The sequence below is a fragment of the Eleginops maclovinus genome, chromosome 21 (assembly GCF_036324505.1).
Source record: "Eleginops maclovinus isolate JMC-PN-2008 ecotype Puerto Natales chromosome 21, JC_Emac_rtc_rv5, whole genome shotgun sequence".
NCBI classification, from domain to species: Eukaryota; Metazoa; Chordata; class Actinopteri; order Perciformes; family Eleginopidae; genus Eleginops; species Eleginops maclovinus.
Window position 1 is genome coordinate 4128855 of NC_086369.1, and position 18120 is coordinate 4146974.

The following is an 18120-nucleotide window of genomic DNA, read 5'->3' on the forward strand; positions in this document are numbered from 1 at the left end:
TTGTCACTTCCCCTGATGAGGGGGCAGGAAAACAACTGAATGTGTTTGCGTTCGAGTCGTTTAACAACCAATTAGTCATAAAGCTTAAGCTTTAAGCACAATTCAAATGCACAAACTGAGAGCTCAATGTCCTCCCCGCCAGGCTCCAATGGAATAGCTGTCTGACTTCTGAGGATCTTATTTCCACGCCCAAAATAACATTAGTATCAGATAAAAAAAAGTCCTCCCAAAGGAGCAAAGTGGTCATTACCATTAGTGCGTATCATAGATGTCAGTTCTTCGTGGAACAAGTTGTCATTTAGCATGCAACACCCTCATCAGGTAGCTTGTGATTCACTTTCTATTTCAGTGTTAATGTGAAACTCCCTCGTCTCCCTGTGAGGATTACATTTAATGGCTGTCATACCAAATTGCAACTTTGTGGAGAGAAAAGCAGAATGAGCACATTTAGGTGACAGAGAAATAAATCAGTTCAGCCGCTCCTGTGAAACTCAAATAAATGTTGGTGGATCAATGTGTCGTGACCTGACACTGAGCAGAAACAGAAACACGCAAATAATAATAATCGAAGAAGTGATTTACTTTATTTTAAAAACTGGAAGAGGTAGCCTTTTTAAGCTGACATTTACACTGCAATTCTTTCTGCAAAACACATCTTATTTGTCTCTCTATCATCCCCTTCCCTCTTCTTAAACAGCACCTGGCAGTTGTTTATTCGTGTGGAGAAGCAGCAGGAGTGAGGGACTCTGGGTAATACCTTGGTGAGACTTGCTGATGTAAGGAATGCAACACTAGTCTCAAAGATCATTTCAGAGCTGTTATACACGGTAAATGCTGATGATGATGATGGTGATGATGATGGTGATGTTGTTATAATGAATTGGATTTCTCACCGCACACATGTTTTAAAGGGCTGTAGAGAAGCAGCACACCGAGTTCCTTTGTTAGAGTGATGCAAAGCTGCTCTATGACTGCAAGGCCAAACACAGGGCCGTTTCAGCCGCTGTAATGTGGTGTAATTTTACAGCCCCCTCTCTCCGCGAGAACTCACCACGAAGTTCCTGCTTTCATTAAAATAGCTGCCATTTTCATCACGGCAGATGCCCCTGCACTCAGCATATGTGCAAGGTCATAAATCCAGATTACCTACTCCTTGTGTCGCTTCTTGGGCCATCTGGTGTGATTTAAGCAGAGGGCCACACTTTTTTTCAACACCCCCTCCCCACGACTGAGGAAAAGGGATGGCAACGAGTCAGGAATGACTTGGCTACAACTTTGGTCAAATAAAAAAGAGAATTACACCATTAGTGATGTCATACAGTATGTCGCAAGGTTTAACATTTCATGACAGAATCATTTTTGGTAACACTCCATAATAAGGGTCCATAATAAATAGCATACTAGTCATTACTTAACCCTTTAATTAACATTTGCAAATTGTTACTAAAATATCTATTTGCCATTACTTAATGTTTTTGTCATCATTAATTAAATATTAGTTATCTGCATAAAATCTGTATGTTAATGTTTTAACAAATAGAAAACAATCTATTAACTAATATTGTATTTTATATTTGTTAATAGTTAACTAAATGTATTTTGGCACTAATTAACAGTTATTTCTTACATTATTAAAATGTTAAATGTGTATATTCAAACTATATGTTAATATAAAAGTTATTGACATATTATTATTTAACTAATTGTTATTAAACTGTTTCTGCCTATCCCAATATGAACCACTCCTCATAGGACCCTTATAATAAAGTTGGTTAAGTAAGGGATAACGGCCGCCGAGAACAGCATTTCGTTCCAGAGGGAGATAAGCTTAATTAGAGTAATATATAGCTATCAGCGTGGGGCCCCTTATAATAAAGTTGGTTAAGGGTTATTAATATATTAGTAATATATAACTATCAGTATTGGGGACCCTTATAATAAAGTTGGTTAAGGGTTATTAATATATTAGTAATATATAACTATCAGTATTGGGGACCCTTATAATAAAGTTGGTTAAGTAGCCACTTAATTAGTTTTAAATTTGTTTTAGTTGATCGGCGACCCTCAATAAGCATTCTAAATGTTCTAGCTAAGCCTGTCATTGTGTATGCTACAGTAGGCTACACAGTGTATGTCTTCAGACCCATCTGCTTGACTGAGAGCGCTATTAGCGCCAATTCTTCCTCGGGGTTATAGGTTAGCGAGACCTAGATTTTTTTTTATCAATACATATTTATTACACAGTCGGAGTACATATGTGGTTATTTTTGACCAGGCATTATGTAATTCTTAAAACTTTTATAAACAACCAAATAAATATGCATAAATATATATAGAGTCTATATATATTATTTTTTTTCAAATGCGCCAATCACAGTTTGGTCTGCATAGGCTACATCTGACTACTCCTGTTGGAAGTCACAGTCAGTCAGTCACTCACTTCACAGAGCTCAAGTTAGTAACAAGCACAAGACAAGACACTTGGCTGAAGTTCACATTGATGCTCTCTTGATTGCGCAAGCCAGGCTGGAAAGTTTATTTGAAAGTGTAGGTAAATATGTCGGCAGGCACCAGATCTGGGAAAGGCTTAAGAAAGAACACAACAGCATTGAAGAACAAAATGCTCCCCTCCGCCTCCGCTGTCATCAACCATCTGTCGTCTGTCATCAACCTTGAAAGCGGTGGTGATGACTCCACAGACATCCCCAACGTCTCTAAATCTTCTAAGGACGGTAAGTTCGAATACCATGACTTATCAGTTCATAAAAAATAAGCTAACTGGTTAGCATTAACACTGGCAACCTGCTTAAAATGTCGACAGGCAACAGATCAGGGAAAGTTCCTAGAAAGAACCAAACAGCAGCGAAGAAGGACAAAACGGTACCAGCCACCTCCACTCAAACATTTGACATCAACCTTGACAGTGGGGATGACTCTACAGATACCCCCCATGTCTCTAATCCGAAGAAAGGTAAGTTCGAGCACGGATATGACCTAGCATTACGTTCATGAAAATAGGCTATGCTAACTGGTTATGGTTAGCACTAACACTAGCAACCTACCAATGTCATTTTATGTTAAGTGTAATAACATATGTCCTTAAAAGTTAAAACAAGACTTTTACACATCCTTGTTGATTTTCAAATATCATTTTCTAAAATGGCTTAGTTAACTGTGGATGTTAGCTAAGTCTACCAGTCCTGAAATTTGTTAGCTAACGTTACCAAAGTCATGTAGCATTGCTGATTTGCCAGGTGATGTTTATCTTCACAGTCCTACTTTCAAAAGCAGTTGCAAAGGGGAGAAACAACTTATTTTTTTTATTTATGCTTAATTGAAATTAAAATGAGTGAAACAGAACAACGTGTGTGCGTTCAAATTCGCTAATGCAGGCGAATGTAACAGTTTTTATTTACTTGGAGGTTTTTGACTAACATTAGCAATGAAGGCGAACGGTCAGGGGAGGCACTGTAGCAGCTGGTTCTGTCGTCGGACTGCAAGAGAATATGTGCGCGCAAATGTGACTTGAAGGTGCAATTACAGTGGACGACCACAATTTAAGAGTATTTTTTTGGTTCGCCATTGCTGTTTACAGTTTAAAACGAACATTTAATGCATCCCAATAGGCTACATATCAATGCAAGTCACATCTTCAGGATCTTTTAGAAAAGGCATGTTTTGGTTGTTTAGCATGTTCTCTTGTATTAAGGGTATAAGGGGGAAATGCTAATTTGGTTATCTCATCTGTCCACATAGGGCCTATGTGAAAGATTTGTAAATCCCAAATGAACCAAGAGTACAATACTTAAAGGTGCTGTCGGCAGCATTTTTTAAATTCATATTAGCTAGAATTGTCATGGGATTCTGGAAGTAGAATATTAAATAGGCTGTTTAGGAAAAATCCCGAATTCTCTACCTCCCTCTACAAGCCTGTAATCGTGCTTGCAAAAATCGAGCACTCCCGGCTGTTTTAAACCAATCACGTTAGGGGGAAGGAATCGCTACCTGTCAATCACAGCTTGTGCACAAGCTGCTACGCTCGTCTCCAGAGGGGGAGGGGTTTAGGGGGCAGTTGAGTTTGGAGCTTGGTAGAGGTTGGGGGAGGGACCTGAAAGTTGTATCAGTTCGAATTTTCTGACTTTAGCCTCGGAATTTTGAAGACCTGCCGACAGCAGCTTTAAGTTAAACTACATATTTTCTGAAAGTGTATGATCTCTAGATGTGATCTCTAGACGTGTCACAACTTCCTCCATCCATCATAGATTGTGCATAGTTTTCTACTGTATTTCAGTTGTATTAAATGGCTTTAAAACGCAATGATTTTTATGGGACACACATCCGTGGGGTGAAACAGGTAGTCTATCCCAAAATGTTCAATTTTAACATTCAAATTCACATTTGGCATGGCCAAGGATTTGGTTTCATTGAGAGGTGGGCAGGGGGTGTAATCTGGCCCTAGGCCCATTAAAGCCTGGGCCTATGCAAATAACCTGGTCTTGTCATAGTGTATAAAAATGTGTTTTAGTTTTCTGCATGAATTACATTACAGTTTAGTGGCTACTTTCCAACTGAGTTACTACTTACATTTCCAAAATACTCTAAGCTATTCATGAGAATAGCAATATTTTGCTCCAAACAGTATCTTTCATGCAAAAAACTTTCAAAATCTCTGAAATGATGGCTTGATAGACAATGGCCGCATTTCCCAGATTTGTTAAGACGCTCTTAGCGCTAAGACCGTCTTAAGGAGCGCTCTCAACGAATCACAGCTCTCGTAGAGCGCTCCTAAGACGCTCTTAGCGTTAAGAGCTTCTTAACGAATCTGGGAGGTTACATGGCGCTATTCCGACATGCCGCTATTCCGACGTTGATCTCTATTGTCGTAATACCGGCACCTTTTTCACCGTCCGCCGCTATTCCGACATGTCGCTATTCCGACATTGATGCAATATGCTTTTGTTGCATTGCCTTCATTTTTTTAATATATATAGGCTATATATATATACCATTTCTGTTCTTCATATCCCTTCATATCTGTTAAATCTAAAAAGGAGCTGTCCATGCGTGTGGTTCTGAAATCAGCGACGTAAGACACTTTCCCACGTTACTGCTTTGAAGGGATACACTTTGTAGCCTACATGCCGAGTCACCCAACAGAATTATCTCGCAATAATGTTATCAAAACATGCAGCGACATGTTGGAGCACACGACCCTTGTCTTTTTGTTTTGTTTGTTTTTTTAGTTCCAGAGCGAAGTGTAGGCTGGTGCGCTAAGCGCTGGGGGTGGGGCACAGGCGCACATGAACCTGTTTGCAATTGGCAGGTGCACCTGTGGTGGTCGGCGGCGGATGAGCAAGGTGTGTTTTTAAATGGTGTTTAGCTCATTGTTCGAGAGAGTAGGGTCAGAGCAGGGCTGCTGAGTCTGCCACAAGCTGTCGTGCCGGGACGTGGGCTGTACGTATATCCATTGCGTGCGGACGGTCGCTTTGGGAACTGTGGGTAAGTTGCATTTGGGTATTGCGCGTGTTAGTGTTGAATTAAGACGCACATAGCACTACTACGCTGCTGGCTGCATGGGCACTGTGTTTTATTTTATTTTTCTTCTGAATTGTATTTTAATATGAAATTGTAAAAATAAAACTACCATAACCTTTACTCCTTGGGTCTGTCTTTCCTGAATAGTGTCACTAAGTGTCCAGTAGAACCTGTATGGTCTAAATTTCACCTCTTACAGAAGAGCTGTTGTCGAGTCCAAAAGGTTGGTTGTTTCGGGGCAAAAAAAAAAAAAAAAAACTGTGAGGAATTCCAAAAGGCAAGTCTTACAAACCCAGACACAAATTTACAATAGGCCTATTAATCTGAAGTAGTACCGCCTCTTCCCCGTTTTGCACAGGCCTCTTACATTCAATCCATCATTTAAATGGCTTGTTCGTCCACCGCCGGTTCCACGGAGAGAACCCGACTCTCAGCGGCACTTCAGGACTGAAGGCAGGTGCAGTGGATTTATTTCAACACTCAGGTTTTAAATAAACAGACTTAAATCCTGAGACTTTCTCATACAAAAAGCACCAACTTCATGTCGCATTTACAGTCTTGACGGGCGCGTGTGATCATTTCAGAGCTTTGTAAGTTGAATGGATGACTTTCTGCCACAGTCTGACGTGCTGGGACAATTAAATTATTTATTATTTATCATTATTAAATTAGGTGTAATAAGTAGGCCTAACCTAAAAGTCTAGTTCTGTGTGCATTAAACCAGCGCTGTAGCCTGTCGGAAACATTGTTACCAGCTTGCGTTGGCAGTTTGCCAGCGGGATATCGGAGCAGCGCAGGAGGAAAAAAACAAGACAAATAGGCTATTTGGTGTTCTTATTTTCTCATACATTTTTAAGTGGTTGACATAGTCCACATTAAATAGGCTTCCACATTAAATAGGCTACACTAATAGACAGTTGGGGCCTAAATGGCACCCAGCTCACATACCATCGTGAAAATCCGCTCAAATTATATTTAAAAAATAAATTGCTGCGTGTAAGCTACCTCCAGCGCAGTTGCCGTTGGGAGCCTTGTTGGTGTGGAGACTCTATTTTCATGCATATTCTCTGCTGCAATTAAAAATAGTTCATGCTCTTCCATCAGTGTGAATTAGTCATCATGAAGCAATGATCATGAAGCAATGATGCGCTAGGGATGAAGGTGTCGGAATAGCGTTATGTCGGAATAGCGGCATGTCGTTACAGTGGTATGTCGTAATAGCGGTATGTCGGAATAGCGCTTGCCCCCCATCTGGGAAACCCGGCCAATGTTGGTGGTATTTGTTACCGGATTTGCTATATAATATAAACAGTCAATTGCTGTGTGTTAGCTGTAAAACCATGTTGAAATGACCTTTTCTTTTTAGACAGGTCACCAACGGTGAAGAATCTCCTCCAAAAGGCCAAGATGAGAGAACGGTCTCAAAATAAGAAACTCCAGAAAGTGATAAAGGAGAGAGATGCTCTTCGCAAACAACTGGCATGTAAGGTTCATCAAGCCTACATTTTCAGTGTATGACACAAAAATGTATACAGTCAGTCAAACGTGGTATTCCAAGTAGGAGGTTAAGTGGTACACCTGGGGGGTATTCCTTGTACGTGGTTTAGTGTTTAACCGGATAAAGTTAACTCAGAGTAAGTGGTAAACCTCCTAACAGAAAAACCTGATGGCTGTGTTTTTCTAGGAGAATAAAGCTATAGGGCACTTCTATTAGAAGGTTTACCACTTACTCTGAGTTAACTTTATCAGGTTAAACACTAAACCACGTACGAGGAATACCCCCCTGGTTAGTTAAGTTAGAGGAAGTGGTAAACCTCCTTATAGTAACCTGCTTGCTTTCTGTAGTTAAGAGAATGGAGACCATCATATTTACCACTACCTCTATGTTAGGATTGTGTTCTGTCTTTGCTTTATGTTTTGTTGTTCCCTCCATGTTCTCCTTGTGTTTGTCTTTGTACTTGTGCTTCCTGTGTTTGTGTTTTGACATGTTTCCTAGTGTTTGTTTATTTTTTCCATGTGTTCCTTTGTTTTCATTCTGAGCTCCGCCCCCACCTGTCATCTGTCACTTCCTGGTTTTCTCCTTCACCCAACACACCTGCCTCGTTAGTCACCCTGTTCGTTTCCCTGATTACTTTCTCCTGTGTCTTGTTAATTCCCCTTGTTTAGTCCACCTGTGTCTTGTTGTCTGTCTCCCTGTGTTACTATTTAAGTTCAGTCTGTCCTTTGTTCCCTGTCGTGTCGTCATGTTGTTTCAGTGGTTTTTCCCCAGTAGTCTTGTCAGCGTGTCTTGTTAGGGTGCCTTTGGATTGGTGAGATTCTGTTTTCGGTTCCTTTCTCTGCCTTTCTTCTGTGTTTTGTTTCGGCTGTTTATCTTCTGTGCGTTAACCCTTTTGGATTCTTTGTTTAAACGTTTTTGAAAATAAGTCTTAAGTTTTTTCCCGGTATCTGGTCTGCAATTGGGTCCTTACCTGCCGAACCCTGACACTCTAGCTTCATTTACCTGGTTTGACACTTAACCACCTAATAGTAACACATCCCAGGTCTATGGTTATCTATGTTTTGACTTTCCACAAAATATTACCTTTGTTGGAACAAAAAGGAAGAATGGTATTCTGTGTAAGGCGTCAGCAACATCAGTTTAATCTTTTTGTTATTGTTGTTTTGCAATGTGTAGACCTGTCTAAAGCTGCCAAAGAAGACTCTTCAGAGGAAGACACAGCCTCCTGCTCATCCAACAGTTCTTCAATGAGCCAGTCCTCCTCCTGCTCTTCCTCCTCCTCAGATGATGATGATGATGATGATGATAAGATGAGACGAAAGGGCAAGGGCAAGGCCAAACTCAGACTTACGAAGAACAAAAAGAAGATGAAGAAGCACCACAAAGCCGATGTCCGCAAAAGAGGTAAAGATCTAGTAAAATGTTGAATCCATCCTTTATGAAGCAAATTAAATGTTTAAAGGGATACGCCACCATTTGGGGAAATACACAAATTTCTCACCTCCCCTTATCTTGAACAAGAGATCTAGCTTTCTCCAGGTCATTCAGCCTTTCTCTGAGTTTGACCTGAGAGGTTAAAGCGAAACGAGAAGCACACATGTCCGTTAAGTTCTGTGTTCTGTTTTCAGAAGGGTGAGGGTGGGAAATCCTAGAGTTGAGCCCTCACACGCTGATACAGAAGTTCATTGAAAAGTGACATTATGTGACACTCCCACTTATGCAGACTGGAACTATTCACGTTTGCTCCCATTATAATGTATTATGTTGCTCTACCTTGGTCTGTAACTTTGGTCTGACTAGCTGTAGCCTAGCATAGATCATCTAATCTGATTCAATGTTCTAAAACTGATAGGTCCGGTTCTTGATCATGATTGGCTGAATTGCGTTCGATGCCGGTGTAAAACCCATCACAAACATACACCTTGACCGCTTTTGGTTCAATAGTAATGTGCTAACACAAAGTGAGTTTAGCTGCGCTTTGATGTTGCATGGCAGCCATTCTGATACAGGAAATATATTTCTTGGCGGAAGAATGATTAGATATGAATACATCGTTACATTTTTCGTTGCTGTGCCATTTCATGAAATCTTGCCGAATAGACGTAGTTACAGTTTTAGAAAAGCAATAAACCACTCGAGTCCGTCGTTTGCACTGATTTCAGAACAGATAAGGGGGGTTTTAGGCACTCCGCTTGCGCGTTGTAAAATCAGTGCAAACGACGGCTTTCGGGGCTTATTGCTTAAATCTATGCTTGGCTGGAGCCAAAAATGCTACCGTCAGACTCAGAATGGCTGGATGAACAGGAGAAGGATAAATCTCAATTACTTAACTCGAGGGAAAGTGGAAAATTGGTGTAATTCCCCAAATGGTGACGTATCCCTTTAATTCTACCCTAACATAAAGTGGACAAACTATTTAAAGGAGCTAGGTGGAATTCTGTATTGTCTTGTATGCTGCCACATAATAATACAATAAGCATTTCAACTCTGTTGTGAACACACATTTTTATGTACCGTCCATAATGTAGGTTTTCTTTATGATTTGCTCCTTGCAGCCCGTGGCCCTTTTGAAGTCATTCGAAGATATAAGAAGGTCCTAAAGGCTTACAACCGAGGTTTGAAACTGTCAGCTGCTTGCGCATATGCCGGGGTGAATGAACTGACAGTCAGGTCAACGGCGAGCATTGCCGAGCTTGCAACAGCGTCCCCGGCCGAATTCACGAAGCTCCTTGAGCAAGCCAAACAAGCAAAGCTCAAAGATGTGGCAGTTGTTTGCGAAAATTACATAAAAGGTGATGTCCAGATTCAAACCAAAGTAGGAGACTTAAAAAGTCAATGCCAATTAATTCCATATGGAAAGAGAGCATGATTGTTTTTTTTTTACCCCAGTTTGTGGGTTTTTTTTGTGTGTGGTGTGGTACTGGCCTGTGTCATTCATTCTGTTTAAGTGGTCGGTGTTCCAGTTTTCCACTTTATAAATAAAGTGTTTTCATCCCCCTTCCCAACTGTGTGTGCTGTGATCAATCATTTCCAGTGTGAGAGACCCAGTGTAAAATATTTGTTGTCTTTAAATATTTGTAAATAATTAATAATTACTGTTCCAACTTTATTATAAGGGTCCCCAATACTGATAGTTATATATTGCTAATATATTAATAACCCTTAACCAACTTTATTATAAGGGTCCCCAATACTGATAGTTATATATTACTAATATATTAATAACCCTTAACCAACTTTATTATAAGGGTCCCCAATACTGATAGTTATATATTACTAATATATTAATAACCCTTAACCAACTTTATTATAAGGGTCCCCAATACTGATAGTTATATATTACTAATATATTAATAACCCTTAACCAACTTTATTATAAGGGTCCCCAATACTGATAGTTATATATTACTAATATATTAATAACCCTTAACCAACTTTATTATAAGGGGCCCCACGCTGATAGCTATATATTACTGATATATTAATTAAGCTTAACCAACTTTATTATAAGGGTCTTATAAGGAGTGGTTCATATTGGGATAGGCAGAAACAGTTTAATAACAGTTAGTTAAATAATAATATGTCAATAACATTTATATTAACATATAGTTTGTATTTAAACATTTAACATTTTAATAATGTAAGAAATAACTGTTAATTAGTGCCAAAAAGACATTTAGTTCACTATTAATACAATATTAGTTAATAGATTGTTTTCTATTTGTTAAAACATTAACAGACAGATTGTATGCAAATAACTAATATTTAATGAATGATGAAAAAAATGTTAAGTAATGGCAAATAGATATTGTAGTAACAATTTTTAAATGTTAATAAAGGGTTAAGTAATGACTAGTATGCTATTTATTATGGACCCTTATTATGGAGTGTTACCTCATTTTTTTATAGTGTCCTGGAAAAGGATAGTGGAGAAAGAGAGAATAGACGATCTAAATGCAATGGATTGATGTGAATCAAGAATGTTTTTTGGGATGTTTGCACCTGGGACATCTGCAATTACTCAAAAGTCATGATGGTTTTATTTTAAGCTCAGGGAAGTTTTACTCCCATAATTATCAGAATGACATTTAGGAAATATTATGTGTCGTGTTTGATGTATACAATTCACTAAAGAATGTAAACATACTTCAGTTATTTGGAACGGTAATTTTATTAAGGATATTAGTACCATCCTAGTTATATAGTCACTGGAGTGCCTGTTTGGAAGTCACCCCCTGGCTACTGTTCACACTTTGTAAAAATGAGCCAATGAAATCAAAAGGAAAAACAATGGCTGCATATCAAACACTCTGTAATGCTTGCTCGACACAAAACGGTATCTAATCTTCTGTCTATCCTCCGTCTGGACAGATAAATAGCATCATGTTGGATGAACTTTATTTGCTGTTGGTAAGTCCCTAGAGGAGAGGCAACCCTGTCATACTGTGAGAAAGAATCAAAACGTTTTAAATGCCAGGTGATCAATACACTTCCAACATCTAATTCTGAGGGTCCGTCTCTCTCCGGACAGAGAGAATGCTCACTGAACTTCAGGAGATTATTAAAAAGTTTGTCCTCACAGATGTCTGGAGGTCATAACTGACACCAGCCTTTATTTCAAAGTGTATTGAACTAAAACACACCTAGACATGCATCCAGACAAAACGGCAATCATGTAACACATGCTTTTTTGCAAATGTGTTTTTTGTTGAACAGGGACTGCCCAAACTTGATTGTTGAATACTACTTGAATACAAACGTTAACCAGTGAGATGCAAATTATTTGCCTGAGCATTAAATAAACCAAACCTTGTGCTGCGTACAGAGGTGAGATTTTGTATTTATTTATCGTTATTTGAGAAGGAGCATGTATACAACCAGATTGTTTCATAAGCCTAGCTCACAGAAGTATCTTATAAATAGCTTAGTCATTGTCACAGAACAGCCCATGGGTTCTGAGATTGCCTTTTGGCAAATGTGTTCTGGCTTTTGCTCTCTCAAACAGGGACTGCTCACACTTGATTTTTCAATTCTGATCTGACTACAAACAGGGCTTTGTGTTACCAAAATAGTGCCCAGTACATCTGAAAGCAGTGTCTGTTTATAGACATAAGTTGCCAGTATGTAACGCAGGTTTGTCCTTAAACTGCAGGTCCAGGTTTTGTATTTTTAGTCCTAGCACTGCAAGCTCTCCTGGGCCGGGTTTCAGGTGCTTCACACTGTGACACTGTGTCCTTGTTGCGTAACATTCTTGCTCAGTGCAGCTTGAAATTTGGACTCTGAGTTTAGAATAAAATCAGACAGCAGTGTTTGCTGTGCCAGGAGGTCTTCTGTATCTGCCAGGGACCATTGAGGATATGGCACTTCGTCAATGTAGCAGACCAGGAGAGCTTCTGACACCCTAGTAACCCTGGGCCCCGTGATGGAGCGTCCCACCTCGCCAGGTAGACATGCTCATTGTCCGGCTACCTTATCTCTTCAGGGCCATTCCTCCTGAAGATCACTGGGACTGACGGAGCAAAAGCGTAGGCATTCCCACAGAAATTTCTGGAGCAGGCAAAGCCCTGGGGAGGGTGTTGGCGATGCAGGCGCGGAAAATCTGAGGCAGCTGGACCAAAGGCTGTCTGGAGGATCCTAAACAGGCTAACAGAGATTCAAAATCTAGCTTGTTAATTACTATCTCTGGGAAATATTAGGGAGGTTTCACTGATGAGCATAGTGACGCGTTCTCTCTTCCTCTTCATGCTATAATGTACAGTGGAACAATTTACAGCACCCTTGGGACTGGATCAATGAGACAGTGCGCTTGTGTCCTGATGCATTATATTTGACAAGTGATTCCATATCTGAGGATGGATTGCTATTTTGTGTCCGAGGCAGCACTGTAGTTCAATGTGATGGAAGAAATTGTTCCGTTACAGACGAAAATAAAGTGTTTTAAATAAGTTCTGAGATTGTGGCTCCTTCCACAATCCATTTAAATATTTAATTATGTTTATCCCACGGTGAGAAACTTTGTCTAACACAACCATTTAAAAGATGGATGAACATGTCGCTAAATGTAACTACCTTTGAAACCTCTTTAGACATTATTTATGCCTTTTGTGGAGCAGCACAGTAGACTCAAGACAGGATAAATGCATACAAGTTTGCATTAAGGTGTCCGAACTGTATGTCCCTGAGCTGATGAAAAGGGATTATCCAGGTATTTAGAGGCCCCTGGTAAAAGCAGGTGGTCTTATACACACTGCATGATACCTGCCCGCTTCTGCCCATGTGGGATTTTACCATCCCTGGAACACTGGACTCTAAAGTCAACATTTTCCGCTTCTGTGCCCGGAATGAGAATGTTATTGCACATTATACAGTTTAATGAGGGAAGAGATTAAGATGTTGCCCTCACAAAGAAAAGGCTGTATTAGAACACCGGATTGAAAGTGACTCTGCTCCGTGGGCCACCTCTCGCAGCATGGTTTGGAGTGAGCGTGATGGAGTGGTGTGTGATTACTGCACAAATCTCTAATTTGGAAGTCATTGCTTACTGAGGAGTTTGGAGCGCGCAGACAGGGATTTCTCTTGGCCTCATAGGCAGACAGACAGTTTTCATTTGAGTCGAGTCAGAGGTTACTGCATGATGTAATTACACTGTGATGGTGTGCTGCCACTTTTAAAGAATATGTGTTTAACCCGAGACAGTTTTTGCTCCAAAATAAGCTGTCCAAGATAAGACCAAATTGTTTTCGACCTACTTTTTGTGGAAATGAAAGCATAGTAATGTCACATAATTCATCTTAAACTAATTCTGGTATTAACTTGTATACATTTTTACTTGTTTAGATTACACACAGCTGCTATATTAACCTGGGAAGTGAAGTCCTCTTCCTCCTCAGGTAAGGATGCTATCCAGTGTTATATAACATTGCTGCAGGGAGGTTATGGGAAGTATTGATCGGGCTGAGTGCAACGGCAGCTGGCCTTAGGTTCACAACCAAGATACTGTAATTCTCCTATCTTTGTCTCCTCCAGTTTTCAAGTGTTATGTCTCGGTCTGCCCTCTGGTGAGATGTTGACTCTTGATCTTTCTGGCAGTATAAGGAGTGACCTCTTGGAATTGGTGTTTGAAAGGCATGCTTATGTTGTGTAGAGAGAGAGCAGAAATAGCAACGTTTGACCTCATAAAATCCAGCATTGATTACATGTTATTACATGTTTAGAGCCCTGGTGAGTGAAGCACTTATGTCCAGATTTATGGAACTACAAAAGGCTCAACCAACCTCAAGGCAGAGGAGATTGCACATAGACTTTAGGAGTATTCAAAAATCTACTTGTGGACCAACCTATTATTTATTGACCTGACTTACAGACACAGCTTGTGGGGGGGGGGGAGCTTATCCCACCAGATTCCCGGTGCCGTTCTGCAGAAGCCGGCTGGAGGCCATATTTAGCAGCAGACGCTGACATGCTTGACCTCTGCCAGCAAGACACATAAGCGGGATTACCTGGTGATACGCTCCTGATTCTCTAATCCCAGATCTGTCTCGCAAAGATTAGCAGGGAGGAAATGAACCGCATGCAAGGCAAGGAAGTGACAAGCCCAAACTGCCCCCCCACCGTACTGTTTAATATGTAATTTTCTTCAACCAACGTGAAACCCGCTCTTAGTAAATAGCTCGAGGAGCCAGTGGCATTTAAAATATTCATGGAGCTATTTTCAGGTTCCCCAAACATTGCTCTCATTAGATAATGATTTTCCCACAAACAGGGTAAGTTGTTGTTGGGTTCATCAGAAGGAAAACACCAAAGACATTTCAATTCATTTCTTTGCTTCAGTCGGAGGTACAGTTTGGTTCATGCAGGGACAGCATATTTTACATTGAAGGTGTAGATCTCTAAATGTGTACTGTCACTGTTAAAGGTGCCCTATTGTGCTAATTTTCAGGTTCATATATGGAATGTGAATATGTTTGTGAAGATGATGAAGAAGTCTCCGGAGACACCAGCTTGTAAGGTTTATTACAACAGCATAGTATCATACACCAACACAGGCGCTGCGAGGTTCCCAGAGCCAATTGTGGAAGTCCCCCCGAACTATCTCTGTGCATGCCATTTATAGAAGACAATATGTGTACATCCAAAGCTCGTGTGCTCACCTGAGGTAATCATTAACAATGTGTGCCCTCCTAAGGTGACATAGGTCCGTTCATAGGGGCCCCTGACGTATGCCAGAAGTTGTTTTTCCCACTCCTATTCCTCTTACATAACCTATGTCCTCAGAGAATCTGCCTTTGTATATCACCAGATTTAATACCACACTACGGAAGTAAACAAAGGAGTCCAATCGAGGCGTTTCAGGCGGGGGGGGGGAACTCACTCTGGAGACCATTTATATACACAAAAAAACAATATACCGCACCACAGGAAAGGGACAAACCTTAGAAGTAACAGGACGCCTTTTGAATAAAGATTTGACTGGCTTTTCCCATTGGTTTGGTTAGAAATACATCAGACTTTAAATATAAATGTAGATTTTATTATTAACATTGTTAAAAACGTTCTTTGACATTTGCCCACCACGCAGGAACACAAAATGTGAGGTTTTTCATTGTAAATGTGTCACGTGTGCAATGCTTTGTTAGCTATTCTTTGGTGTTATAGAACATTATGAGCGCCGCCTCCTGAGGACCTCACTGTGTGGGAGAGGAAAACTAAAGCAGAACCCGCACACATCAAGGAGCTTGTAACATTTTGAAGAGTCTCACTTCTCAGTGGGTGAGCATCTTGTTGCTCCAAGATTATGGAGCCTCACTCTCAAAGGAAAAAAGAGTGTGTTGTGCCAAAGCAGCCATGACTGAAGGACAAAAGGAATCTTTGTTTATGGCAGATTCAAAACCATGCCTGATCTGCAGAGTAAATGTTGCAAACTTTTATATGAAGATAACTTTTGTCTTCTTGGCTCCAGACTTTTGCTCAAAATGGAAATGAGTTTGCAATGATTGACTGAATATGGTGGTTTGGATAAAAAACAGGAGTTGTATTTCTATCCATTATAACAACTAGATTTCTAGAGTGTGAACAATTGGTACTATCTCAGAATCTGCGGTTTTTGCGTGTTGACACGGTTCAGTTTCTTATCTGTGTGTCTAAAACTTATAGTGAAAATGTTGTTTACATGCCAGCAAAAGCAGATAACGAACAAAGACGTTGTAAATTACAGGTTTGTGCTGTTTTTTCGGAGGCACAGGGTTATACAATGCAGCTGATCCACCTTCTGTGTTGTGTGGCTCTTTCTCACTTTTACACTTTTGCCATGACTCCAGGGACACACACACTCTCACAGCTCTATATCATTGACAGCATGGTGCAGGTGCACAGTCTTGATTGAAGAGCGCTGTGTTCACATAATAGAGGAGTGAAGATGTGTTCTGTAGTTACTTCCTACACCTGGATTTTTACACGTGTATCTTCACAAAATAAATGGTAAGAACTCATTATTTGAATTACTATCATGTTTACGATTTCATTGATTGTTCATTTCTTTTCAATTGCCCTATTTTGAGTTTAAAAATGTAATTTGCAGCAACTCTACCTCTTCATCGTTCACGTTCTTTTAATCTACTTCTGGGCTAACGAGCAAGTCATTTACATTTCCCATTTTTGCTGGCTGTTACCAGAAGCTTTATTCAAAACTGTCGTATGAAATGTATTGTCAACTGGGCTGGAATATAGTTTCTGTTGCTGTGCTCTTTTTCTGTCAAAGACACTTTTAGAAGAGTAATAATGAGTTTTGATTTTGATGGCCAAATGCTGTGTGGTGTGTGAAAAGAGACACCTGTCCCCATTACTTGAACATTAGTTCCGTACAGGGTCATGTGTGGTAGAGTCTCTGCAGGCAAAGGACAAATGTTATTGCTGTTAATAACATGATGTGGTTAATTTTCTAAAAAGTTGGAGCTTGTACGATGTGTGTTCAAAATGAGGCAGGCTAGATTGATATCAAAATTTCATAAAGGCTGTGCTGCTCTGTTGGCGCGAATAATCGAATTAGTTAAGTGTGTTATTCAACACATTTGAAAGCAGGAACACTCAAGAACATATTTATTTTATGTAAGACTTACAGAAAACCTAATTCAGAAACAGGAAACATGTTGGTGTTTTCTTTGTTAAACTAAAAGTCCAGTGTGCCAGTATGAGTCAGTGTTTGCTGTGAGACTCCGAATAATCCTTTCCTGTCACCGTTTCCTGTCTGCGGTCCTCTGATCCTGTCGTCCGAGACAATTCGAGAGACGCAGGTGTCTGCCTCCTCTTCACGAGAATGACATCTGACAGTGTGGATTTCCACCGAACAGCAGGCTTCAGGCTCCTTTCAGCTCGCCCCCGTCCCTCTCAGACATTTAGGGGGTGCTGCGGTAGGAAACACGCTTGTCACTTTGAGTTCTATCAAATGCTCCTGACTCAGCCTAATGAGAGAAACTCACTACCAAAACGAACCTTGGATCTGTGCCAGTGATGTCGACAAATTAATTGCGTTTACCAATCTAAGAAAGGGGTCAGAGATATTGAAAATGATCCTCTGGCCTGAAGCGTTTGTCTCCGTTTGGACAGAGGCTGACTGGGTATTCAGTGGTGAAAGGACATTATTCTAATTAGTCCCTTGAATAGTACAATCCTCATGTAACCCTGCAATTCTAAGAAAAATTGATAAGATTAAATAAGATGGACCTTTATTGATCCCTGTAGGGAAATGCAGGTGTTAAAGCAGCAACTGCGTAAAAGTGAAATACAGGACAGTTCAGATTGGAGTTCAAACAAGGATATTACAATTAAAAATACAACCATAAGTAAAGTATTGCAATTTAAACTGTCACTATATATTATCTGCATTCTGTAATTGTCGACTTAACACACTAGTATCATTTTTCCTCGTAGTATCATCTCTTTTTAACACATTAAAAGCCCTTCCACCTTAGTTAGGCATGTTTAGTAAGTGTTTTCCTTGCTTCATGAACACAAACAATGTTCTTTAATGTTAGCTGCACTATACCATCTAATCCCCAAGTTTATATATCTATCAAGTAGGGTTAAGGGTT

The 18120-nt window shown here is 40.1% G+C and overlaps 2 protein-coding genes across 2 annotated transcripts in view; both read left to right on the forward strand.

Annotated features, from left to right (window-relative positions):
• The window catches only part of LOC134858108 (cadherin-18), a 134944-nt gene that overhangs the window by 37034 nt on the left and 79790 nt on the right, over window positions 1-18120 (forward strand). The gene's annotated exons all lie outside the window — the stretch shown is intronic.
• LOC134884199 (protein FAM133-like) lies at window positions 1511-10025 on the forward strand. The gene is made up of 5 exons (XM_063912905.1): window positions 1511-2732; window positions 2822-2971; window positions 6902-7018; window positions 8210-8437; window positions 9589-10025. The coding sequence occupies exons 1-5, from the start codon at window positions 2558-2560 to the stop codon at window positions 9900-9902; spliced, it is 984 nt and encodes a 327-aa protein (XP_063768975.1). The 5' UTR covers window positions 1511-2557; the 3' UTR covers window positions 9903-10025.